This window comes from Telopea speciosissima, chromosome 4 (genome assembly GCF_018873765.1).
Source record: "Telopea speciosissima isolate NSW1024214 ecotype Mountain lineage chromosome 4, Tspe_v1, whole genome shotgun sequence".
Lineage (NCBI taxonomy): Eukaryota > Viridiplantae > Streptophyta > Magnoliopsida > Proteales > Proteaceae > Telopea > Telopea speciosissima.
Window position 1 is genome coordinate 67,440,712 of NC_057919.1, and position 26,182 is coordinate 67,466,893.

Genomic DNA, 26,182 nt, shown 5'->3' on the forward strand with positions numbered 1-26,182 from the left:
GACCTTAAACACCACATCACAGAGACTTATAGGCCTTAGTTGGTTCAAGAGTACCATCCAACATATACAACATTAGTAGTTTAAATATCAATAAGAGCGATAGTACTATTAATCTATATCTTTTTTAAGAAAAGCCAGACCCCACCAAATTAAGGATAGGTAAGTGGAAAGCTCTTAGACAGCATCCTTGTGTCAACACAGATGTTCTTTGGCGAGCTACCCTGTCCTGCCTATGCTATGCAGACACATGGCCGTGCGTAATGACCGCCTTACCCTTGCTCAGGCAAAGCGCTTAGGTAGGGGTAAGGCGATCAAGCGTGCCACCTTGTGTCTACGGACGGCAAGATGGGCAGCCCGCGCCGAAGATCTGGATCCACCATGTCTTCAGGCTCCACTTTTAGCTCTCTCCGTTGCAACTCCACCAACTGTACTCCTCCTTCCCCACTCCCCACTCTCACTTGTACCATAAACAACGAAGGTGCTACTTCCAACACCTCTATCAACAATCCTATCCTCTCCTTCCCCAACCCAATCACACTTTTCTTCCTTCTCTCTATTGTATATCCTAATTTCTTCTCAACTTCCCTCACTTTCTCCAGTCTCCACAATCCTCTCTGCTGATTCTATCATTGATGTAATCTCTTTGCCCACTTCCTCCTCCCTTCAAACAACCCCGATAAATCGAATCCTAACAACATCAATATTATATCAAAAGCGCTCATTGAACCTTTTTATAGCGACATTGTTAGCTGCAAATCGAAAAGGGTTTGTATCTGATGGTTCTGATTCTGATCCTTCGATTGCAAGGATTTCTTGAACCAACCCACTTCCATTAGAGCTTCGATACTGATGCGGGTCTCAAGATTTGAGTCAAGAAGCCCAGCGACCACCCACCTCATCGGTTTTGAAAACTATGACAGAAACTAAAAATACAAATGATGAATCTTCTGGTACATGATGGCAAGATTTGAATCGTCGAAAAGGAGGAATCCAGCGAGGAAGACGAAGAGGATAACACCATAGGACCAAACATCTGCTTTGGTTCCGTCGTAGCCTTTGCGTCCAACCACTTTAGGGCCTATATATGCAGCGTGCATTCCGCAAGCCGTGCGGAGAAGCCCATCTTTCAATTGCTCTGGGAGAGAAGAGAGACCGAAATCAAACACCTTAAGGTTGCCCTGATCGTCAAGGAGAAAATTTTGGGGCTTGAGATCTCGATGGACGATGCCATTTCTGTGATAGAATTGAAGAGGAAAGACTAATCGGTAATGGCGATGGAGGTTGTTGGTTGTTCAGCAGCGATGGGTTTTCGTTTTCATCATTGTATTAGTTTTTTCAATTTTGAGAAGATGATGCTTCATCCCTAATGGGGGTAAAAATGTAATAGCACTTCATTTTAAAATGAGGGTAAATATGGGACGAAGTGCTATTAAGAGTATTATGAGCATTTAGATTAAATTTGGATGAAGCTTAACTGTTCTAATCTAACGATAGGGGTACGATTGTAAGAATATTTTAAATACACAAGAAGTTTTTGAAATAGATGAAATTTCAAAGGTGATATATGTAATAGTTTAAAATTACAGGGATGATAAACATAAATTTCCCTAAGAATTATGTTTTTTTTAAATAGATTATGGATGTGTAAAATCTGCAGATGAAGTTAAAGGACAAGTCATTCAACAAGGATAACAAGAAGCAAAAGAACAAGGCATCAAGTAAATAGAAGTATAGACCGATTCTACTCAAATGGCAAATGGTGCTCTGGCTAAAAAAGGAGAATTTTCATACATAGCCTTGGAAGCTATTCCATCTCTTACTTAATATCATATCATACTTTGATCGCTTTGAGGATGTATATATTAATAAAGTGACATGGTAGGCAGTTAGGCCAGCTCATGTATTAGCTAATAGATCTAGAACTACCAAGTCTGTGGGGGTAATATGGATTAAAATCCTTTGCAATTCCTTCATCTTGAGGTACCTTGCAATTAGGACCTGAGAGCTCGGCACATGAAAGATGCTTCATCCAACGGTGCGAGCTCAATTAACCCAGTTTTTTTTTTCTTTTTTCTCGAGCTCAGCACCATTGGATATCGCATCTTTCACATGTCGAGCTCTCAGGCCCGAACTGCAAGGCACCACAAGATTAAGCCACTGCAGAGGATTTTTTCAGGTAATATCTGGTACAGCTTCTAAATTCTATAATCTTTGTTAAGTTTCTAATGGATTTTCTTTTCGCCAAAAAAAAATTACTAGAGATTCAAGTACCCATGAGGTTATCGCTTAATTACTGCATACTGCCTATAGAGGGGAAAAGGTCCAAGAAGAACTACTTGAAATTTTCTAAACTAAAACATTTATATAAGAATTAAAGGAATTTTAGAAACCTGTGCAAAGATGGTTTTCAAGCCAAGCGACACCCACATATTTGTGGGGGCACAGCTTCAAATGAGTCAACCGGAAGGAGAGATAATTCCAAAATGGTGGCATTCTGGTTTTGGCCACGTTTAGCTCCATTCACCTGAAACCTGATATTCTAGTTTGTAGGCATCGCAAGTGCGATCGCAAAGGATCACAATATCGATGGAGAAGTCATTCAAAATAAAGAACGAAGTAGGGATCGATTATTACCTAAGCCTCACAAGTGCAAGACTTCCAACCGATGATGGCCCTTTCGCAATCGTTCTACGCACCACGCAAGCTTTGCATTCCCACACAGTCAAGATTTATGTCTCCTCCAAGCCACCAAGGAACACACACCTTGATTTCTTCTAGGATCAAATACCAAGAGAAGAAGAGAAGGAGAAAATGAATTCTGGGAGGAGAAGAGAGAGCTCCACGTTTGGGTTCTTGTGTGTCTCTTGTGTGATTTTGTGATTCCATAAATAATATATATTTGTCTCACAAAATCCCCAAATATGCTAGCTCACATGGGTGTCATATATTAAGTTACCAAAAGTGACTCAATTATCTCCCATCCAATCTTTCTATAGAAGGAAAGATATGCATTGCTAGAGGAATCAAATATTGGGTTGAATATCCAATATTCACCGACCAAGTTTTCTTTTCTAACAATCTCCTCCATCCTACTGTAAGATCCAATCTTACAAGAGGATCATGAAAAGGGAATCAGGATCAACCGTTACCGCGTAGATGAATGGAACTGAAAGAAAAGGGGTAGGATCGCAATGGGATACCACTTATCTTCTAAGAAATATGACATCGAAGATGCTAAGTAGATGTAATAACCTACGCCCAAGACAGTAGTTAAAACAAGCATCAGTCCCCCACAAAACAATGCTGCATGGTTCAATATAAGGCATGTGTACGAGACTGTTAATCCTCAATGAACCGTTACACCGATCGAGAGATTCAATTACCTTAATTGGACCGAGAGAAAACATTTCAAGCAAAATGTTCATAAAAATAGGTAATGTTTCATATATATATAACTAAAAACCTTTCAAAAACATTTTGAAGATGCTACCGGATCCGGATTTGGGTCCAATCCTGTATAAAATACTCTCCTCAACATAATCCCAACGTATGGGCTATGGGTTCCATGTTGGGCATCTCTTTCGAATACAGTCAGACATTGAGAATCCAGCGCACCGATATATAGTCAGAGAGAGACATCAACCATTGGTACACCAAAACTCTCAACATATGAATGTGCCGATAAGGACCCCTCAGGTCAAGGGACCAATCGTGAACTACTTAAGAGAATCTCATTTTCTTAATGGACTAACAGTACATCACATGTGAAATTCTCAATGATCCAGTCCAATGTACACACCAAATGTACACTCACATTTGTGTCTTGGAAAAAGATCCTCCCTAAGCACACACAATGTGACCACCATATCGGATGGGATGTCCAGTCCCATCCCTAGTGGTGAACAGTTTTAGGTATAAATGCCTAAGGACTAAAACTGAGTTCAACAACTGATCATGCTAATCAAAATAAGAATTTATTAATTCAAATAGAAGGAATTTTGTACATCAGTGCCAGTCACCCATGGACTTCACCCCCATATTCCCAACATGTTTCTCAAAAACACTAGGAGGCAATGTCTTAGTCATGGGGTCAGAAATGTTACCTTAGCTATGGCTACATCACCACACTAAATAATCTCACACATCAAATGATATTTTGGCTCCACATGCTTGTTCCTCTGATGAGCTCTTGGTTCCTTTACTTGTGCTATAGCTCCCCTGTTGTCACATAAAAGTTGTGTGGGTCGCTCCACTAGCTCATTGACCACCCCTAAGTCTGTCAAGAATTTCTTGAGCCAGACCCCTTCCTTGGCTGCTTCACTAGCTGCCAAGTATTCAGCTTCTGTTGTGGAATCAGCTGTTGACTTCTGTTTGACACTCCTCCAAATTCCTGCACCCCCACCAATTACAAAAACCATCTCAGAGGTGGACTTTCTGTCATCCTTATCAGTTTGGAAATTCGAATCCGTATATCCAACTACTGACAACTGATCACAAAGAAGTAATCTTTGGTCCTCCTTAGATACTTGAGGATCCCCTTGACAGCTGTCCAATCTTCCTTTCCTGGATTGGATTGATATCGACTCACAATCCCTACGGCATGACAAATATCTAGCCTGGTACACAATATGACATACATTAGACTTCCTACTGCCGAAGCATAAGGAACTCTCTTCATAGTCTCAATTTCCTCAAGAGTTTAAGGACTTTGTGACTTGGATAAACCGATTCCATGTCTGAGGGGCACACTACCTCTCTTCGAATCCTGCATGTTGAACCTCTCAAGCACTTTGTTAATGTAGGTGGATTGTGATAATCCAACATCCTCTTCTTGCGATCTCTCACAAACTTAATACCTAGGATGTAGCTGGCTCCACCCAGATCCTTCATTGAGAATGTTTTAGATAACCACATCCTTACAGATGAAAGTAACTCCACATCATTCCCAATAAACAATATATCATCCACATATAGGACTAGGAAACATATGGCACTCCCACAGACTTTCTTATACACACATGGCTCATCAATGTTTTGTTCAAACTCAAAATCCTTGATTATTTGATCAAAATGGATGTTCCATGATCTGAAAGCTTATTTTAGTCCATAAATAGACCTCAATAAGCTGCATACCTTATTTTCCTCTCCTAAAGAGACAAAACCCTCTGGCAGATTCATGTATATGACCTCATCAAGATAACCATTAAGGAAAGCTCTGTACATCCATCTGCCAGATCTCATAGTCATGGTATGCAGCAATCGATAATAGAATTCGAATGAATTTAATCATCACTACAGGTGAGAAGGTTTCATCATAATCAACACCCTCTTTCTGGGTGTATCCCTTCACTACCAGTCTTGCCTTGAAACGTTCCACCTTTCCATCCACACCTCTCTTCCTCTTGTAGATCCATTTTCACCCTATGGGTTTTACCCCAACTGGCAGATCTTCAAGAGTCCAGACATGGTTAGAATCCATGGAATCTATTTCACCGCGCATAGCTTCCTGCCATTTCACCGAGTCAACGTCCTTAAGAGCCTCAACGTGAGTATAAGGATCTGTGTCTGAACAATCAGACACCATGTGGAATTCTTCCACCTTTTGATGCTCCTCAATGAGAAGGTTCAAACGAGTTGGTGGTCTGATAGACCTCCCACTCCTCCTAGGCTCTTGAGGCAATTGCTCAACTGTGGGTACGTCAACTGGAACCTCTATCGGTGCAGAGGGTACTTGGTCATCAGTTATTTCTTTAATGATCATTGGATCTGATCTCGGTGAGATCATGTCATTCTCAAGAAAAGTCGCATGCTTACTAACTTTGACTTTTTGATTAACAGGACCATAGAAGTAGGAGCCTATTATAGTCTTAGGGTATCCCAAGAAATAGCATCTATCTGTTCGGGATTCTAACTTATCTGTCTGTTAATTCCTCACATGTGCTATGCAACCCCACACCTTAAGATGTTGAAGACTAGGCTTATGCTGATACCACAACTCAAAAGGTGTTCTGGTCTCAGACTTCGTTGGTACACTGTTTAGTATATAGATGGCAGTTTCCAGCGTAAAACCCCAAAAACTCAATGGCAGTTCCGAATAACTCAACATAGACCGAACCATGTCCAACAAGGTTCGGGTTCCTCCTTTCTGAAACTCCGTTCTATTAAGGTGTTCTTGGGGTAGTCAACTGGGTTATAATCCCAACTTCTTTCAAATAGTCTCTGAACTCATCTAATAAGTACTCTCCTCCTCGATCAGATCGAAGGCACTTGATGCAATTACCCAACTATTTTTTAACCTCCGCTCAAAATTCCTTGAATTTATCAAAGGTTTCTAACTTGCGGTACATCAAGTAAATATAACCATAACGAGAGTAGTCATCAGTAAAAGGTCACGAAGTATTCATAACCATATCTCGCCTGAACGTTGATGCATCCACATACATCTGAGTGTATCAATTCTAACACTGCTTCGGCTCTTCTTCCCTTATTAGAGAAGGGTTTCTTGGTCATTTTTCCTTGCTGACACGACTCACAGGTTGGGTAAGGTTCTACCTTCAATGATTCCAAAGGTCCATCCTTCACCAACCTGTTTATCCTTTCTACTCCAATATGACCTAACCTCAAGTGCCAAAGATATGTTGAATTATCTTGGGCTGATTTTTTTTTTAAAGAATTATTGGAGATCTTATTAACCTCTAGTACCGGTTTTAAGAGATATAATCCGTTATCTAGTAGGCCAGAATCAATAAAAGAATTGTTCAAATGAATAGTTAACTTATTACCAAAAAGAAAAGTATAACCATCCAAAACAAGCCTACTAACAGAAATAATGTTCCTGTTAAAATGAGGAACATAAAAACAATCTCTTAAAACTAAAGTACTATTATAAAAAAACTAAAGAAACATCTCCAACGGCCTCAGCACCCGTACCATTCGTAACCGAACTTCATCCTTACTCAGTCTTCTTGTTAGCTTGAACCCCTGCAGCAAGTTGTAAATATGGGAGGTAGACCCCGAGTCCACCAACCATGTGTTAGTAGGTTCCTCTGACAAATTAAACTCATAAAGAACTAAGGTTTCATAAATACCTTTTTCTTGTTTCTTCTGCTTTTTTTTCTGAGCAGCCAGGAAAGCACGACATTCCTTTTTCCAATGTCCGTCCTTCTTACAACAGAAACAAGTCCCTTTGCTCTTATTCTTCTGAATTCCCTTATCGCCAACCTTAGGGTTTTTGCCCTTGTTAGCCTTCTTCTTCTTCTTCTTGCCCTTGGGCTTTAAGGAAGAAGACTTGTCCTCTGTAGCCAAGACCTCCACTTTTTGTTTCTTGAATGCAGCTTCCACTTCTTACAACATGTTACCCAGCTCAGGGAGTTCCACGGAAAGTTTATTCATGTTGTAATTAACAATAAACGATCCATAGTTATCTTGAGGCAATGAGTGGAAGATGACATCCGTCTTATAATTCAACTTGAATGATGTCCCAAGGTTCTCCAGATCCAAGAACAAGTTCCTCATCTTCATAACATGGTCAATAACTGGAGTACCTTGAGCCATCTTCGTGCTATGGAGGAGTGTCACCAGTTGATGATGGGCATGGTGTTCTTCCCTCTCGTACTTCTCCTTCAACTCCTCCATCATGTCCTTGGTCAAGTACAGATCCTTGACCGAATTAGCAATGGTCTTCTCCAGAGAACTCAACACAAGGAGTTTTGCCTTAGAGTTTTTCTATCGAAACAACTCATAGGCAGGCTTAGAATCAGGGTTATCCTCATTAGGGAATTCAGGCTCATCTTCGTCTAGGACAGACATTAGACCTTTCGTAAATAGGAGTAACTTGATGTTCCTCCTCCAGTCAACATAGTTAAGGCCAGTCAAAACATGGTCTTTGATAAGGATGGCATAGTTCATTTGGGTTGACATTTTTAAAATCTACATGATGTACAAAAATTACTAATTAACATGATCTACAACCAGTAAAATAACTAGGGTAAGAACAATCAATGGTCAATCACACCCCAAGCTTTCCTCTAGCTTGTAGGGCATGAATTGGAAACGACCAACCCTCATGCTCCTGACTTAGTCTATTGGAGTTCATCATTCGCATCTTGGTTGGGTGGACTATTCTGTCCGTCACTTAGACTTTCAATGTATTTGGCCACCTAAGTGTCATGTCTATTCCTATCGACTGACACACACTCAAGTCAAGTATTTACCCTTAATTTTAGAAGGAACTATGGTGTTTGTGGGCAAATGCCTATTATCATAAAACACATTCCACTGACCATATTCTCTACCTATCATATGTGAGATGAATGCAGACAATTTCACCAATTCACCCAAATATCATCCTATCGGCATCTACAAGGGTGAATCAATGGCATTTCTGCATTCACCAACTAAGGGAGGCCATGAGAATCCCACCAACCAGGGTTTTTCATATCACACTTGTATTATAATGAGGGAAAACGGAAACGCATATAAACTATAAACATATATCCAATGTATAAAAGCACATTCATCCAATGGAAAACTATGAACACATATATATACACCAATGGTTATGGGATAGCATTTTTAATCAACATGAGTTCATGACAAAGACAAACTCACTTTGACTAAAAATGGATGGGAGCAATCATAGCCCCATATGTCGCTCCCACTCATGGCAATTATAGTGTGATAATACATATGCAATAACTATTACAGGGAAAATAAAAAATTGTAATAAATTAGGACACTCCAAGAGAGCATGTCCTTCCTTCAATATTCTCTTCAATGAACCGACATGATCCCTAATCCATGATCCACGATCCATAATCCATGATCCACGAAAGTCTCCAAGTGGTTACAATGAATATTTTTAAACTATGCAAAAAATATTACAACCCTTTCCAAATAAATAAAATTACATAACAGGAAACTAGTCCACCAAAATTAGACCGCCTGGAGGATAATAAAGAAAATTACATATAAAATCACAACCATGCCATGTCTAGCACACACATACGTCTAATGCATTTAATTTCTTAAATCCCATAACCATGGTCCTCATTATATATATGATGCTCAAAAATAATATTCCAATATTTATGTGAAAAATGCCCAAAAACATATAAAACATCATTCCATGACAATCCAAGTCATTATGATCATATGCATCCAATGCATCCATCATGCAACCATTACCATGACAACTTATGCCATAATGGTTATGTGCATTACATGACTATTACCATGACAATCCAATGTCACTATGATCATGTACAACACATAACCATTACCATGACAACTTATGTCATAATGGTCATGACACATGCCCCTACAATGTCATTACATACATGCTTACAAAAAAAATATTAATCCATAAAAATATCTTAAGCCATTATGGATATGGGGAAGGTGGGTGAATGAATGGATCTTTCCACCCATCTTCTCCAAGAGATCTTCCCAATAAAACAAACCAGAAATTTTTTATTTTTTGAAAAATTGCTACATAAAATAGCCAAATCAAAAGGGAAAATCAAGAAAAAAAGGCCAGGTACACATGGCCATGGGGGGTATGGGCACGGTTTGGGGTGGGGTGCATGCAGCTAGGGGCGTACGTAGGCAGCAAGCCAGCGGCCCCTATGTGCGCATGCATCTCATCTCAAATTTTTTTTTTTAATAAAATGGGATAAAATTTCATAAGCATCACATAATAATGAACAAAAAAATTTGAAAACAATCCCATCGATAAAGAGGCTCTGATGCCACTAAAGGCATCGCAAGTGCGATCGCAACAAAAGCGTAAATAGGATCACAATATCGATGAAGAAGTCATTCAAAATAAAGAACGAAGTAGGGATCGATTATTATCTAAGCCTCACAAGTACAAGACCTCCAACCGATGATAGCCCTTTCGCAATCGTTCCACGCACCACGCAAGCTTTGCGTTCCCACAGGTTCACTAAGCCACCAAGGAACACACACCTTGATTTCTTCTAGAATCAAACACCAAGAGAAGAAGAGAAGGAGAAAATGAATTTTGGGAGGAGAAGAGAGAGCTCCACGTTTGGGTTCTTGTGTATCTCTTGTGTGATTTTGTGATTCCACAAATAATATATATTTGTCTCACAAAATCCCCAAATATGCTAGCTCACATGGGTGTCATATATTGAGTTACCAAAAGTGACTCAATTATCTCCCATCCAATCTTTCTCCAATAGGAAAGATATGCATAGCTAAAGGAATCAAATATTGGGTTGAATATCCAATATTCACCCACCAAGTTTCCTTTTCTAACATAGTTATGTTTCTCTTCTTTTGACCTTTACGAATTCTGTCCCTTCATTATAAGCTTCATCTTTTTCTTTCCCTTCTTTCTATCATTTAATATTTCCCCTATTCGAGAATTTTCTCACTAGTTGAGAAGAAGTTCCAGACCAATATGCCGATGATATACAAGGTGACAGAAACTTTAAAGACATCATCCCATGAACCTGCAAGAGTTAAATTCAAAGATTCAAGTAATTAAGTTTAACCAAAGGTGACACCTCACAGCAATTAAGTAAACAGTGTTGGTTTCATGGTTGTACCTTGTTGGAGAATGTATCCAGTGGCAGCCATGCCAAAGACAACAACAAGCACTCCAACAGTGTTTGATAGTCCCAGCAATACTCCCTATGTTTCCAAAATTTACATAACAAATTGTGTTGACAGACAGCCAAAGTTGAAAGATTCCTTGTTTCGATGAACATATGACGGAGATATGTGCAAACAAAAGGGGCAAGTCTACAAATATTTGTTAATATTTCATAATTTTATAAAGTATGAAAAGAAACCCCAAGGGGGTAGCGGAGTTGGCATGGGCGCTGGTCTAAATCGACAGGCGACCTGTGTTTTACTCTTCTTACATGCCTGGGGCCACTCACCTTGGATTTAATTGGCTTTCCACTTAAACCCTTGAATGACCCGGTTCTGTGATTGTGGTGCTCGATGGACCCAAGGGAATAGTTAGGCTGAAGGCCTGGATACGTTCGTTAGCAAAAAAAAATTAATAATAAAGTATGAAAATATAAGATTTTGATTGTTATTGCTATTTCTACTCGTTTCCTCAAATTATATTTTGGCCTTATAAGGTCTTCCCCATGAACTCCTTTGATTTAAATGAGTACCAGGAAGGTTTAGAATTTTGGATCCAACATAAGTCAGCACCCAGATCACTTTACAAGTGTTTGTGTCATCCTTATTTTCTATAGTTTTTTATATCCTTTCATGCCAAGGATAAAAGAAACCTTCCGTTTATATATAGCTATCCAGCTCATATTAAAAGAAAAAAAAACTCTATCATCCTATCTCCACTCACCAGTGCCTCTTTGCTGGAGTGGTCTGTTAGAAAGAGAGCCCTAGTAGCATCTCGAATCCTAGTAGCATCTCAAATAAGAAAATGTATAGTTCCATTCTATGAGGAACAATTTATCTATGGATTTTTCAATAGAAGAAAATGGAAAAAGATATACCTTTTTAAAGATGTGAATCTAAATATTTCGATGAATGAATTGAAGAAAAAAACTTAAACCTCTCTTAGTAGATTTTAGAAAAGATTGTAGATGATCATACTTTGTTGAAGCCACTAAAATTTTCGAGGATCTCACAAGCAATCAGGGTGCTCACCCCAGCTGGACAAGTATACCACAACCCAATATTTCGAGCTTCCAAAATCCCCTTGCTTGTGTGACCTTGAGACATTTATATCTCTAGAGTGGAGAAGACCAGCCATAAAGTCCAACCCTAAGTGAGATGCTAGCCACCTAATATCCATATCCAGAATGCCTTTTGGGCTTACCTTGACAATTACCAAAAATGCCCCCAAACAAAAAAGGGAATAAAATTACAAAACTGCCCCTACTAAAAGCAAATCAAAAAGTGGTTTTGCAAAGATAGAAAATAAATAATATTTGTATATCAATAAATAAAAATGTTTTCACAAAACCACATTAACGATAAAACCTTTTAAAATGGCAGTTTGTAGATACGCGTACACTCCTATAATTGTCAAGTCACTGGCAATGGAATATTAGTCACTAAGATCAATACTCAACGTACACGAGGTCATTCCAAGGATGGACTCCATAGACCTTATATGTACTGACCATCAAGAGACTAGTCCTCACATCTCCCATAGTCTAAACAATTTTGACTTGCACCCCTTAAACCTATCACAGTCCAACAATGCATACATAAACATGTAATACATCATGATAGATGCGGTCAAGTCGAGGATTACAAAGTGGCTCATCAGGATGATCATCCAAAACACCAGTCCACTAGCCAAGTAGACCAAAAACCCTGGTACCAATTACAAGCCACAACATATAAATGCCACATGACGTGTGCCACAAAATGAGAATATAGATATATCCAATAATGTGCAAAAATTACACAAAATAAATTTGTGTTAGGCCACACAATTCCAACAGTCTCCCACTTGGCCTAACACAATCCCATATCCATTACATGTTTCTCAAATACACCAAAAGGCAAGCCTTTTGTAAAGGGATCAGCCAAGTTAGACTTAGATGGCACTCTCTGAACATCTACCTCTTTTTTCTTAATCACATCACGAATATAGTGATATCGACCCTCTATATGCTTAGCACGAGAGTGGCACTTTGGGTCTTTAGTGATGGCAATTGCTGAAGTGTTGTCACATAATAAGGAAATAGGCTTTTCCACACAATCCACTATCACGAGTTCTGATAAGAACTTTTGAAGATACACCGCTTCTTTAGCTGCGGCATTCAAAGCAATATATTCAGCTTCTATAGTGGATTGAGCAACACATTCATGTTTCTTACTTTTCCAAAAAAGTGCACCACCACATAAAGTAAATATATAATCAGAGGTAGATTTTCTGCTATCAACGCATCCTTGATAATCAGAATCATAATACCCAATGACATTAGCCTCATTAGAATGATAAGGCAATCTAAAGCCTTTTGTTCATTTTAGATATCTCATTATCCATTGCATAACAATCCAATGCATTCTACCAGGGTTACTTTGAAATCGACTGATCATGCCAACTGCAAAAGCTATATCAGGCCGGGTACAAATCATTGCATACATCAGGCTGCCAACAGCAGAGGCATAAGGATATAAGGCTTCATCCAAATTTTCCTTCTTAGACTCAGGACTATCATCCTTGGAGAGCGGTCTGAGATGATTATAAGGAATCTTAACAATCAGTCATGAGAAATCTCCTGAATAATGTATCGATATATTTCTCTTGAGACAAACTTAACTTCTTTTGTCACGGTCTCGCTCAATTTTGATACCGAAAATGTATGAAGCCTCACCCAAATCTTTCATCTCAAAAGTATTGAATAACCATTATTTTATTTCTATCAACATACTAACATCATTCCCTGCAAGTAGAATATCATCCACATATAATGTAAGAAATGCAACATTGTGACCTTCTTTCTTCACATAGATGCAAGCTTCAGAAGTATTTTGTGTGAATCCAATCCCAACAATGGATTCATGAAACTGTAAATTCCATTGTTATAAAGCTTATTTTAACCTATATATAGATTTCTCTAACTTGCAGAGGTTGATCCATAAAAACATCTTCATCAAGATTCTCATTTAAGAATGCAGTTTTTACATCCATATGATAAAGTTCAAAATCAAAATATGCAACCAAGGCCAAAATTGCACGAACAGATTATATCCTTACTATTGGTAAAAAAGTTTCATCATAATCAACACCATATTCTTGAGTGTAGCCTTTGGCAACAAGCCTTGCTTTGAACTTTTCAACATTTCCATACACATCCTTCTTTCTTTTAAAGATCCATTTACAACCAACAACTTTATTGTTCACAGGTCTATCAACTAATCTCCACACACCATTCTTATGCATAGAGTTGATTTCATCTTGCATGGCAACAACCCACTATTGAGAATCAACATTTGACATAGCTTGAGAATATGTGATAGGATCCTCAACAACTTCATTAGTAGACACTCTTTCATATGTTTCTCTCAAATAAACATAATAATCTAATATGGCTGGAGCTTTTGATATCCTGTCACTTCTTCTTATTGGCTGAGGAGGTTCCTTACGCTTCTTTTGGCTTGAAGATATAATAGGATCTGAGGATCCCTCATCCATAGGGTTTGGATGATTTTCATCAATTTTAGCCAATTCCTTCAAAACTCTTTTATCAATATCATCTGTACTCCCACTATCAAAACGATCCTCCAAGAATGTCACATTCCTGTTCTCAATTATCACTTTATACTCAGGATCATACAACCTACATCCTTTTGAATTGTGAGGATACCCAACTATAACACACCTTCTAGTTTTAGATAACAATTTATTTCTATCTGGATCAGGAATCAAAACATGAGCAATACACCCCCATACTCGAATATGAGCAATACTGGCTTGCTTACCATAAAACATCTCATAAGGGATTGAATCCACAGCTTTGGTGGGAACTCTGTTAAGTATATGCATAGCTGTATATAAAGCTTCACCCAAAAAAGTAGTTGGCAAATTTGTTGTAGCCATCATTGCTCGAACCATATCAAGCAAAGTTCGATTCCGTCTTTCTGCAATCCCATTAGTTTCTGGAGTGTGAGGTGGAGTGTGAAAATGTTTAATGCCATTTTCAAGACAATACATCTCAAAATCATCAGATAAATATTCTCCACCTCGATCTGAGTTTAGAGACATAATCACTTGCCCAGTCGACTTCTCAACTTCAAGTCGAAATGTTTTTAAAAATTATAGGGCTTCAGATTTATGTCTCATCAGACACACAAAACCAAATCTAAAAAAGCCATCAGTGAAAGTAATAAAATAACGAAAACCACCTCTGGCAGTGATGTTCATAGGTCCACATACATCAGTGTGTACCTTTTTCAAAACACAAGAACATCTTTCACCTTTTGGATAAGACTTTTTAGTCATTTTCCTAGAAATGCAACTTTCACATGTTGAAAACTTTTTTAGAGTTACTCCAGTTAATATGCCAGACTTAATCAATTTGTCAATTCTATCTATATTGATGTGCCCCAGTCTCAAATGCCAAAGATAAGTAGCATTATCTTTCACAACAACATCCACATCACACACAATATTACCACACAATTGCACTTGATACATATTATTGTTTCTAAAACCATGCAAAACAACTTTACTATCTTTACTCATTAAAAATCTTTCATTTCCAAAATAAAACTCATATCTAAGTTTTTCGAGCATTTAAACAGATAACAAATTTCTCCTAAGACTAAGAGCATACAAACATTCAACTAGATCAAAAACTGTTCCATCATTCAACTTTAATTCAAAAACTCCAACTCCTTCAATCTCCGCCTTGTCATCATTTCCCATGTAGATGAAGCTGGTATTGTCACTTATTCTCCTTAGTTGCTTGAACCCCTGCAAGGTATTGGAGACATGTACAGTTGCTCTAGAATCAACCCACCATAATCCAGATTTAATAATCGTAGTATTAATCTCATCTAGCATTAAGGTAGCAAACATACCTTGGGGTTGTTTTCCAGCAGTCCTTAAAAAAGAGTAGCATTGAGACTTCTTATGTCTAGGCTTCTTGCAGAAATAACAAACAATCTGTCTTGATTTAAACTCAATATCTTGTTTCACATTGGTTCTCTTTTTCTTCCCCCAATCTTGCTTTCTATTGTTGAATTTTTTCTTCTTCTGATATTTCTTTCCATTAGTGGGTCTATCTGATTTCTGTTCTACAGCATTAACTGCAAAATCCCTTTTTCTTATCTTAGCATCTTCATGACCAGTGACCTTGGATAAGAAGTCATCCACAGACCAATCCAAACCAGAAACAAAATATATCTCCCTTACAGTTTCATAAGAATCAAGCACAGAGGATAAAATAGTGGATATCTTTGTTTTCTCATCAACGGGTCTTCCTTGAAGACTTAATTCTTCAGCTATGGCAATCATGTTGTTCACATGCTCTCTAGCATCTCCTCCTTCAGATAGTTTAGTTCTAATGAACTTTTCCCACAAACCTTCAATATGTTGGCTTGATTTCTTCCCAAATTTCAGTTCAAGACTATCTAGAATAGCTTTTGCAGATGGATTATTCATAGAGCCAACCATGAGAGAATCAGTCATGTAATCCAACATTAAGTATTTCACCTTATTATCAGCATCTGTCCATTTCTTATAAGCAGTCTTAGCAGATTTGGTAGAATGCGCTCCCGGCATAGGAGGACAACTCTTTTTAATACAAACAGAATAGTTATGGAACCCAATGTACAAGTCAATTCTACGCTTCCTTTCAGCATAATTGGGTCCAGTAAGGATGCAATTTTTCATAATGTTAGACATGTTCAGAGAGTTTGAAGAACCAACCATCTTGTTACAGCTTGGCTTTTTCAACCCGAATCCGATGGTAGGTCCAGAATCTGAAGTAGCAGCCTTGTATATGTTTTGGAGTATTGTTTTGATGTTTGAACGGGTATTGTCTACCGGTAAATGACGCGTACCTCCCCTATACAAATTTTAAAATTTACAATCTAATGTATAGATAATGGAAAGCGACCCCGACCATGTTTTGGGTATTTGGGACATGAAAACATCGTGGGAAATGTGTTATTGCGCGAAACCACTAAAGCTCGAGGTGTTCCGACACTTGGACAGTACTTAAAAACACTTTGGTGGATCTTCTGGTCAACCACACATATCAACCAGAGTGCCGTTACTGTAGATTCCCTGTCTCGGGAGTGCGGGACCCGGTACCTCAAGTCGGGGATCTCGCCGTCGCATCCCGATTAATGACTTGGAATGTTTTTCCCAACATTCTAGGACCCATGGGATCTACAAAATCCAAATATCCGTGTAGGAATCGGCTTTAAATATAAATTATTACAAACAAACCACTAAAAACAAACATTGTAATTAGTATTAATTGATTGTTTAAGAGAAAAGGAAAAACTAAATTAAACTAATCTAATCCTTTCTAACCAAACCGGTTGAATAAGTATTACTTATCTAAATAAACATTAGATAAAACTAAACTCAATTCTTATCTAATCTATTACCCAATTAAATAATATACTATTTAATAAAAGATATGCAAACTATCACTAAGAGACAAACTTAGTGATTAATGTTAAAGTCGACTATTTTGGGATATAAAAGTTTAAATAAACTAAATCCTCTCTAAACCCAAACCGACCCATGTTAGAATTAATTTAAAAAAATTAAAAAACCTATCTAATCTATTCATCTACACTGTTTCAACCGATTGAAACTAAAACAAAAAGAGAAGAGAAAGAAAAGAGAAACGAAGAAGAGGAAGAAGAGGAGAAGAAGAGGGGGAAGAACTTGGGATTCTCTTTTTAGATTTAAAGGTAAGAGTTTCTATCTCTCTCTTCCATCTTGATGTATAGCCTATAGCTGAATTGCTGTACATATTCCTTCACTTAATTATCTTGTGTAAGCTTAATAGGATCAAGCTTGAAATCAGTCCTCCCTTTCCCTAAGTTCCTAATTGAAATTCAACTAATCAATTCTCTCTAAAGCTTAAGACTTAACTGTTTTCAAGATGCAAAATTCATATGAACTACTACCCAGTAGTAATCCTTGATAATAGCTTAGAAATCTTGATCCAAAGCTTCTAACTTATGCTTGACACCATTTTGGAATTTTTCCCAATTATTCTTTGATCTACATGGTAAGGATCTATTCTTAAAAGCCAAACTCAGGCATACATGACTAAATCCTTTTGGTTGGAACCAAAAACCATTGCATACACCCAACCTTAACTCAATTTAACAAATTACCCATTTTTCAAAACCTATACTTGGGTTCAAATTGAATAATTTATAACCTAGACACCATCCCTGATGTCAATTGAGGAAGACCATTTTTCTTTTAATTTTTGTTTCTGGTTGCCTCTAGTGGAAGTCATTGGTCAACCAGAGACATAGACCAGAGTTACTGAGAGTTGTTTCTTAACTCCAGACCTATTCCAAATCGACCATAACCTATCCTAAGACTCCAATAACATTAGAGCACCACCTAACATATATGTTTGATTGATAAATAATAGGACATGACTCTTGGGTCATCGAGCATACCGACAATCGACTCGAGAATCAATCCGACTTCACAAACTCAACCATAGCAAGGTGAGTGGGGATAGACCTTAATTTTATTTTAGAATGTTTATCATTTTAAGATTAATTGTTAGGAATCATGCATAAGTATGAATTTATTCTTTTTAGAACCTGTTTTATTAATTATTTCATTTACATCTTATGATTATGAAATTATGGAATTTCAATGCGATGTGGCATGTGATGGAATGTGAACTTTGTGTGTTAGAATAGATGCCGTAGATGGCTTGGAAATGAGAGGTATGGTGTGCCGTAGTATAGGATGCGGGGCAGTACACCTCGTACTATGCCTTAGTCTGCATATGGCTAGGGACGTCATTCCTTGGTACTACAACCCTTATCAGCAGGGGTTCAGGTGCTGGGTGATCATAGCTCCCTGTCGCTGAGAAGTGTGTAGAATACCGGGGTGGGGTCCAGGCTATGATCATCGGAGTCTACCCACGGGGGGATCTGGGGATTACTACCGGTGTTGGCTCTATGCAACAATTGAGGTTACAGCTTGGGTTGAGTTGACGGACCCAAGTCTGTTTTCCCGAGTTGTTGGTGTAGTACAACCTAGAGACTTAGGCATTATTTGTTAGGTGGAAATTAGGTTTAAAATTGAATCCATGCATTTAGGATTTTTGCTTTGTATGTGTGAATACTTGTGTGTGATCTATCCTTTACTTGCTGGGCTCGGTGGAACTCACCCCTGTGGAATATTTTCTTTTAGATGTTTTTGTAGGAGGATATGATGGTGGCATAGGGGATTACCTAAAGAACAAGGACTAATGACGAAGTCTTTTCATTTGTTTTCTTTTGTTAAAACTCCACACTTTTTGGTAGATGTATTTCTAGTGTAAATATTTTAGTATAGCTTGTTTTTTATCCGATGGACCAAACTATGTAAATCAGGGTTGTCAGGGAAAAAGAGGATCTGAATGTAATTAATATATAAATATAAACTTGTGAATTGTACTTTTTGCGCACTCTGATCAATGAAAAACTTTTGTTCTTGATTTGGTGTTGTGCTTGTGATGTGTATATACTGCATCGAGGTCCTGGAGGTCTTCGAATACTTCGGGTATTCGGGTCACCAGCCAAATCCTCCCAGGGGGTGGTTTGCAGGTGTGACACATCTGTCATAACTATACAACATATATGATAAGATTGGAGACTAAGGCCCATTACCATTTTGCACAAAATTAAATTATTGGACATCATGTGGCAAAATCAACCAGTCCTATGATCTCTCAAATCCTCCCCGTATCCGATGGGTGTAGGTAAGAACTTGATCAATCAAGAACCACAAAGCATAAATCAATTATCAATCCACTAATAAATTAAACCCTTCCCGCATCCGATGGGCGTCGACACAAACATTCTTATGCTTATTCACAATCCTATCTCATCCATATGATTAACCGATGGGTGTCATCATGTGTGAGCATCGGAATAGTGAACAAAATATGCATAAAAAAAACATCAAATGCCCAAACCCATCCTCCCACTGAAACCAATAGGATTGGGTATATGCAGCACTTGAATATATCATAACCCATACTCTTATAAAATTTGAGATGGGTACATATGAAACAAAATTATTTTATTTAATTTAATTTAGTCCATAACATTATCCGAATGAAACAAGTCAAGCCTAATATAAAGCCTAAATTTATTTCATAATATAATAAGGAAGCCACAAAGGACAAAATTAGCTTCACAAAACAAAACGGCTTGAGTCAATGAATATATATCAATAATATGGCTTGATAAGCCAATAATAGTAGGTGGCTTGAGATGAACCAAAATACATTATATGGCTTGTAATGAACCAAAAGCATTTAGATGGCTTGGTACAACGTAACATATAGAAACAAGAACCATTTTTCATCCTCCAACACAATTTTTCAAGTACCAATGTCCTTTTGTATATATTAAAAAAACTTTTCAAATTCCAAGAAGAATAATTAAGTTTCAATGACACCTTTTCAAAAGTCATTATTGCTTTCTTTAACTTCTAAGATAACTTTCAATGACTTTATTGATTTTTGCAAAATCTCTTCAAATGTCACACTCATTCAATAAATGCTTTACATAAAGAATAATTCTCTTTTCTACTTTATGTATACGTAGATAACTATTCAACTTCACAAACAAAATGTTGAAAGAAACATTATCTCTTTGAAGATCAAACCAAAAAGTATCCAAGAACAATTATCAAATTCAAAGAAGAACGTATACAAATTCTTTTTGAAAAATAAATAATCCATAAAACATCGAAAACAAAAGAAATGATCTAGGACACTAGATTAGCAGAGCCATCATTGCTTGTGCTGTTAGAATGAGAGCCCTAGTAGCATCTCAAATAAGAAAATGTATAGTTCCATTCTATAAGGAACAATTTATCTATGGATTTTTCAATAGAAGAAAAGGGAAAAAGACATACCTTTTTAAATATGTGAATCTAAATACTTCGATGAATGAATTGAAGAAGAAAACTTGAACCTTTCTTAGTAGATTTTAGAAAAGATTGTAGATGATCATACTTTGATGAAGTCACTAAAATTTTCAAGGATCTCACAAGCAATCAGGGTGCTCACCCCAGCTGGACAGGTATACCACAACTCGGTATTTCGAGCTTCCAAAATCCCCTTGCCTGTGTGACCTTAAGATATTTATATCTCTAGGGTGGAGAAGACCAGCCATAAAGTCCAACCCTAAGTGAGATGCTAGCCACCTAATAGCCATATCCAGAATGCCTTTTGGGCTTACCTTAACAATTACCAAAAATGCCCCCAAACAAAAAAGGAAACAAAATTATAAAACTGCCCTCACTAAAATCAAATCAAAAAAGTGGTTTTGCAAAGATAGAAAATAAATAATATTTTTATATCAATAAATAAAAATATTTTCACAAAACCACATTAACGATAACCTTTTAAAATGGCAGTTTGTAGGTACGCGTACACTCCTGTAATTGTCAAGTCACTGGCAATGGAATATTAGTCACTAAGATCAACACTCAACGTACACGAGGTCTTTCCATGGATGGACTCCACAGACCTTATGTGTACTAACCATCAAGAGACTAGTCCTCACGTCTCCCATAGTCTGAGCAATTTTGACTTGCACCCCTCAAACCTATCACAGTCCAACAATGCATACATAAACATATAATACATCATGATAGGTGCGGTCAAATTGAGGACTATAAAGTGGCTCATCAGGATGATCATCCAAAACACCAGTCCATTAGCCAGGTAGACCAAAAACCATGGTACCAATTACAAGCCACAACATATAAATGCCACATGACGTGTGCCATGAGAATATAGAAATGTCCAATAATGTGCAAAAATTACACAAAATAAACTTGTGTTGGGCCACACAATTCCAACATGATCTGCAGCATCACTCTTCCCATTGGAGTCTGTAGCCAACTAATGAAAGGAATATATTGCAGATTTGTGTGATTGTGCCAACAGTCAAGGTCCCTTGACATGTCAAAACAACCTTGCCTGACCAATCTACTCCAACCCAAAACCAGGTTGCGTACTGAAAACTTTATGATTCTAGTCGACCTATTTCTTTTGCGCCAGTGCACAAGGTGGCAATTGTGGTGTTTGGTAGAAATACATCTCTTCCTAGCACTTCTCAAATATATAAATCTTTTATGTCCCAAGCCTTGGATAAAATTAGCAAGAATTATAGAAAATGTCCTAACCAAAACCCCACCTGACCCCTCAGAAAGTCCTGTTTTTGCAGTGTCCTGGAAGGAGTGGATTTGGACAAGCCTAACCTTTGGTATTTTAAGCTATGTCTTCACACTAGTACAGCAGCCCAAGATTTTTACCATCACACAAAGCAATGTCCTCTACTCACTGGAAAACTCAAAACAGAAGAAAAGGGACAAACTAAGGGCCCCAAAGATTGCAGATGTAATAATACTTGAGAACACAAACTTAAGATCCCAAAGATTGCAACATAGATGAATTTTTCATGGAGCTCCACTTTGATCAACTAAGGGATTTATTGGTGCTTATGGATATTCAATGTGTATGAACTATTCAGCTATCCCTCACTGTTGTTTTGTTGTTTGCATGCAATGTTACCTTTTGTTTTCTGAACAAAATAAATCTATAAATACCATGGAGGTAATCAACTTACATGGAGAGAAACCTTTTCTGCAGCTCAAACCAAAAAAACATTAAAAAATATCTCATACAAAGTAGGCAAGATATCAAGGGGAAACTTACAGCATAACGTGGCCCAATGTCTTGGTGATTAGAATAGAGACCAGACTGTGAAAAAACATCCGATCCCTATAAGAAGTAACATATGTACAATCAAGTTCAATTACATTAAAATTGTTGACTGGAGGAAATAGGATAGTAAATGGAGTGAAATCAAGAGTAACAACAAAAGGTATACAGAAATGTCAATTGAACAGTTTGCTTCTAATAACAGTCAATGCTGAATGTGAGATACTAGGAATCATAAAAAGAAGAAGTTGAGCTCGGTTCTGCTCTAGTAATGAATTTGCATTTTTGCTTCACTCGCAAGACCCCACTAACATATATGATGAGCACATTTATGAGTGAAATCTTAGGGCATAAAACATATATTTTACCACATTGGACAGAGTTACTTGGTGCTTTCTTGTGCTTTTTAGGGTTTAGGTGAATTCTTGTGAAAATGAAGGAGATGATGCTAAAAAAATGTTTTAAGCTCTTTAAAGGTGTTAATAGTGTGGATGCGTAGCCCATCGATTCAGCTTCGCAACGGTTCAAACGGTACTTGATTCCGAGTTGAAACGAAGAAGTTACAGCCGTTTTCGTAACGATGCACGAAAATGGTTTGCAGGGGTTGATTTATAATTATTGATAGTCGGCCGAGGACAAAGTAAAGCAGAAGTTCGGATTCGAGGGGCTTTAGCACAATTCTGAGAAGTTTTTCTGTTAGCCGAGAGATTCCATTTGGAGGGCTCTGGATAGTCCAACTTCAACTTGAGATATCTTGGGCTCCCCAACTCCGAATTGGACGAAATTTGGGTCTATTTTAGGTGATTTTTCGCAAGGAACACTATGGTGAGGCCTATATAAGCATCCCATGCTCCACGTTTTTTGAAAGACAGAATGAGTATTTTATTTATTCTTAAAGGAATCCTAGTCATCACCCTTATTCTCTCTCTCCTCCAACTTCTCAAGGGCACTTCTGAAATTCTACTTGGGATAGATTTATTTTACAAGATATTTTCTCATCTATGGAAGGTTGAAAAATCAAAGATGCTTTGATTTTATTGCTTGGAGAAGATATCTACAAAGAAAAGAAAGCACAAATTAGAATTAAAAATTTGCTTTTCTAGAAATAAAAGGTATATGTAAACAATATTCTCTTCTCTCCCTCTTTCTATTTTTTATTTTTTTCTTGGGGAGTCAAGCAATGTAAAGGAGGAAGGAGAAGAGAATATTCTCTTTTTCTAGGGAATCTTTCTCCTACCACTTCCCTTTTCTCTCTTCTCCCCTCTCCCCCTATAAATACCCCCTACCTCTCTTGTAAAAATTGTTCATTCACTTAGTGAAATTTTATCTTCTTCTCCTATTTTTGGCTTTAGTTCTTAGTTTGATTTCATAAGATTAGTTTTTTCAAGTTCTTAATTTTGCTTTCATAAGATTAGTTAATGGTTGTAATAGGATTAGTTTATGCTTTAATGTCTTCAATATGGTTGTAATAGTTTTATTTTAAAGCTTCCTAGTCTAAGCTCCTATGTTGATGACAAGACTAGGAGATTTAGAAGAGGAGGCCATGGTAAGTTCATGCAAGTATTCATTCAAGATTCTTCAATTAATCCAGTTCAAGCACATCTAGGTTTGCATTCTCTAAACTCTCAATCTCATTCTCCCTCTCCTCTATCTCATTCTTTCTTTCTTCTTCTTCTTCTCCCTCTAATTCTTTTATTTCATTTTTTTATGTGGTTATTTTGTTTACGTGGTTTTGGATGTGTGGATGCACTTTCAGTACTTTCAATTTGCATTAGTTTGATAGTTTAGATGTTCATGTGTTAGGACGCCAACTTAATCCCTTAAATTTCGTTAACTGCTTGTAAGTTAGGATCCGTTAGTTTAATTGGCATTAATTTAGTACTTTAAATTAACTCGGTTCACTTTGCATTACTTTTAAATTAGTTAAATAGAGTGGCATATATCTCCTCGTGTTCAACCCGTAGCTACGATTCACCCGTACGCTTGCGGCTTTATTTTAACTCAAACAATATACATAACAAGGAATAGCCATTTTAACATTTTCTGGCCATACCAACATCTATCACCGCTTCAACATGGATATGCATGTTGATATAGCAACACACACCTGCTACACTTATTCTCCAAAAAAGAGAAGAGAAACGCACGCACACATGAGTATTTGCAATCTTAGAGATAGTAATGGTCTAGATTGTTATTTAAATTAGGTAGTAGGGTTAGGTAATTGGGGACTGGAGGTTGGTTTCCTTCTCTTTAATTTTTTTTTGGTCCTCTAACCTGTATAAATACCCTGTTTAAGGTCTCATTGCTCAGTAATACATGTCAGTTTACAGTCTTCTGTCCCCCAACTATGGTTTCCTAAGGAGAGATTTTCTAATGTAAAAACAAATCTGTATGTATTGGCATGAAGAAAAACAGGATTATCGTCACACTTTGGTGACTAATATGAAAATTACAAGATTAACTAGAATTTAGTTTATTAATATTTATTTCTCTGATTCTTCAGTTTGATTTATGTTCTACTACTTCTTTTAAATGATTCGTAGCTACTGTGCAAACTGTTTATGCCTCACAAACAATCATACAACTTGACCCAAAATCATATTCAATCCCATGTGACTAGCTACCCAAGCATCAGTATGCTCACTATGTCCAGTGACAAATAGTTCTGAGTGTATCATGACTTGTTCTTTACTCATACCCTTTTATCAAGGGGAATACTAGTCTATACAATTACTATCATTCTCTTTATAAATTCTGATACCAATAATTAAATTGGCATAAAATAATTCTAGTAAAGGGCAAATGGAATTACCAACTCAAAGCAAGTCAACATATAATTTCTAAAAATGTTTAAATAAAATCAGCCGCCCCCACATCCATTTGCTAATAAATGGGATCAAACCTGACTGCATGCCATGCATAGCACTGCTAAGGCTGGAGTGAGAAAGAAGGCTGGGCCCAGGAATCCAATTGATTAAATTCTTAATGTTAGTATTAGTCTTTATGTTAGGCCCACAGGCTCAAGGTTGAGGGGCACTAATGTATTTAATTTCCTTTTCTTTCTTGTGTCGGTTATTCTGTTACCTCACATTATAAATATAAGCTGCTGCCCATGATTTGGTTATTCTGGTCACAACATAAATCGTGGACAGATTTCCTCTTCCTTACTTCTCTTTGTCAACCACTCTTCTTTCTAGTTCAAAAAGGAAAGCAAACAAGCAACAAGAGATGCTATTAAGCAAGAGGAAGCATGCCTGAGCTAACACAAGGCAAGAGCGTTAATGTCAAGTATTAGCTAGTCTTTATGTTAGGCCCACAAGCCCAAGGTTTAGTGAGGGGCACTATTGTATTTACCTCTTCTTTCTTGTTTCGTCGGTTATTATGTTACCACCTCTACGTTATAAAATATATATATATATAAGCTGTTGGGCCCATGATTTGGTTATTCTGTTCACAACGCAAATCGTGGGCAGATTTGGTTATTCTCTCTTCCTTCTTCTCTGTCAATCTCTCTTCTTATTCTTTTCTGTTATTGCTTGTCTTTAATGCAGTGATATTGTCACAATTAAATTTTTACATTCCCATGAACCATAAGCTTTTAAATTCTGCAACAATGAAATGTAGGCACAGTGAATCACTGGAACATCTGCTTGATGGGGAATAAAATTTAGGTTTTTACATAATTTTTCCAGTTATGTGCTCCTTGGTCAATATTCAGCAGAGAGCTTACCTTGCGAACTGTGGTTTTTTATTGAAAGACATTCATCCTG

At 37.3% G+C, this 26,182-nt stretch overlaps 1 protein-coding gene and 1 pseudogene across 1 annotated transcript; both read right to left on the reverse strand.

Annotated features, from left to right (window-relative positions):
- Positions 1-311: 311 nt before the first annotated feature.
- Positions 312-1,395, reverse strand: LOC122659573 (annotated as a pseudogene).
- A 1,014-nt stretch (positions 1,396-2,409) lies between these two features.
- Positions 2,410-25,372, reverse strand: LOC122657735 (probable anion transporter 1, chloroplastic). The gene is made up of 5 exons (XM_043852528.1): positions 25,315-25,372; positions 22,404-22,469; positions 10,575-10,659; positions 10,283-10,478; positions 2,410-2,539 (listed from the first exon to the last, which is right to left on the reverse strand). The coding sequence occupies exons 1-4, from the start codon at positions 25,327-25,329 to the stop codon at positions 10,381-10,383; spliced, it is 264 nt and encodes an 87-aa protein (XP_043708463.1). The 5' UTR covers positions 25,330-25,372; the 3' UTR covers positions 2,410-2,539; positions 10,283-10,380.
- Positions 25,373-26,182: the final 810 nt, after the last annotated feature.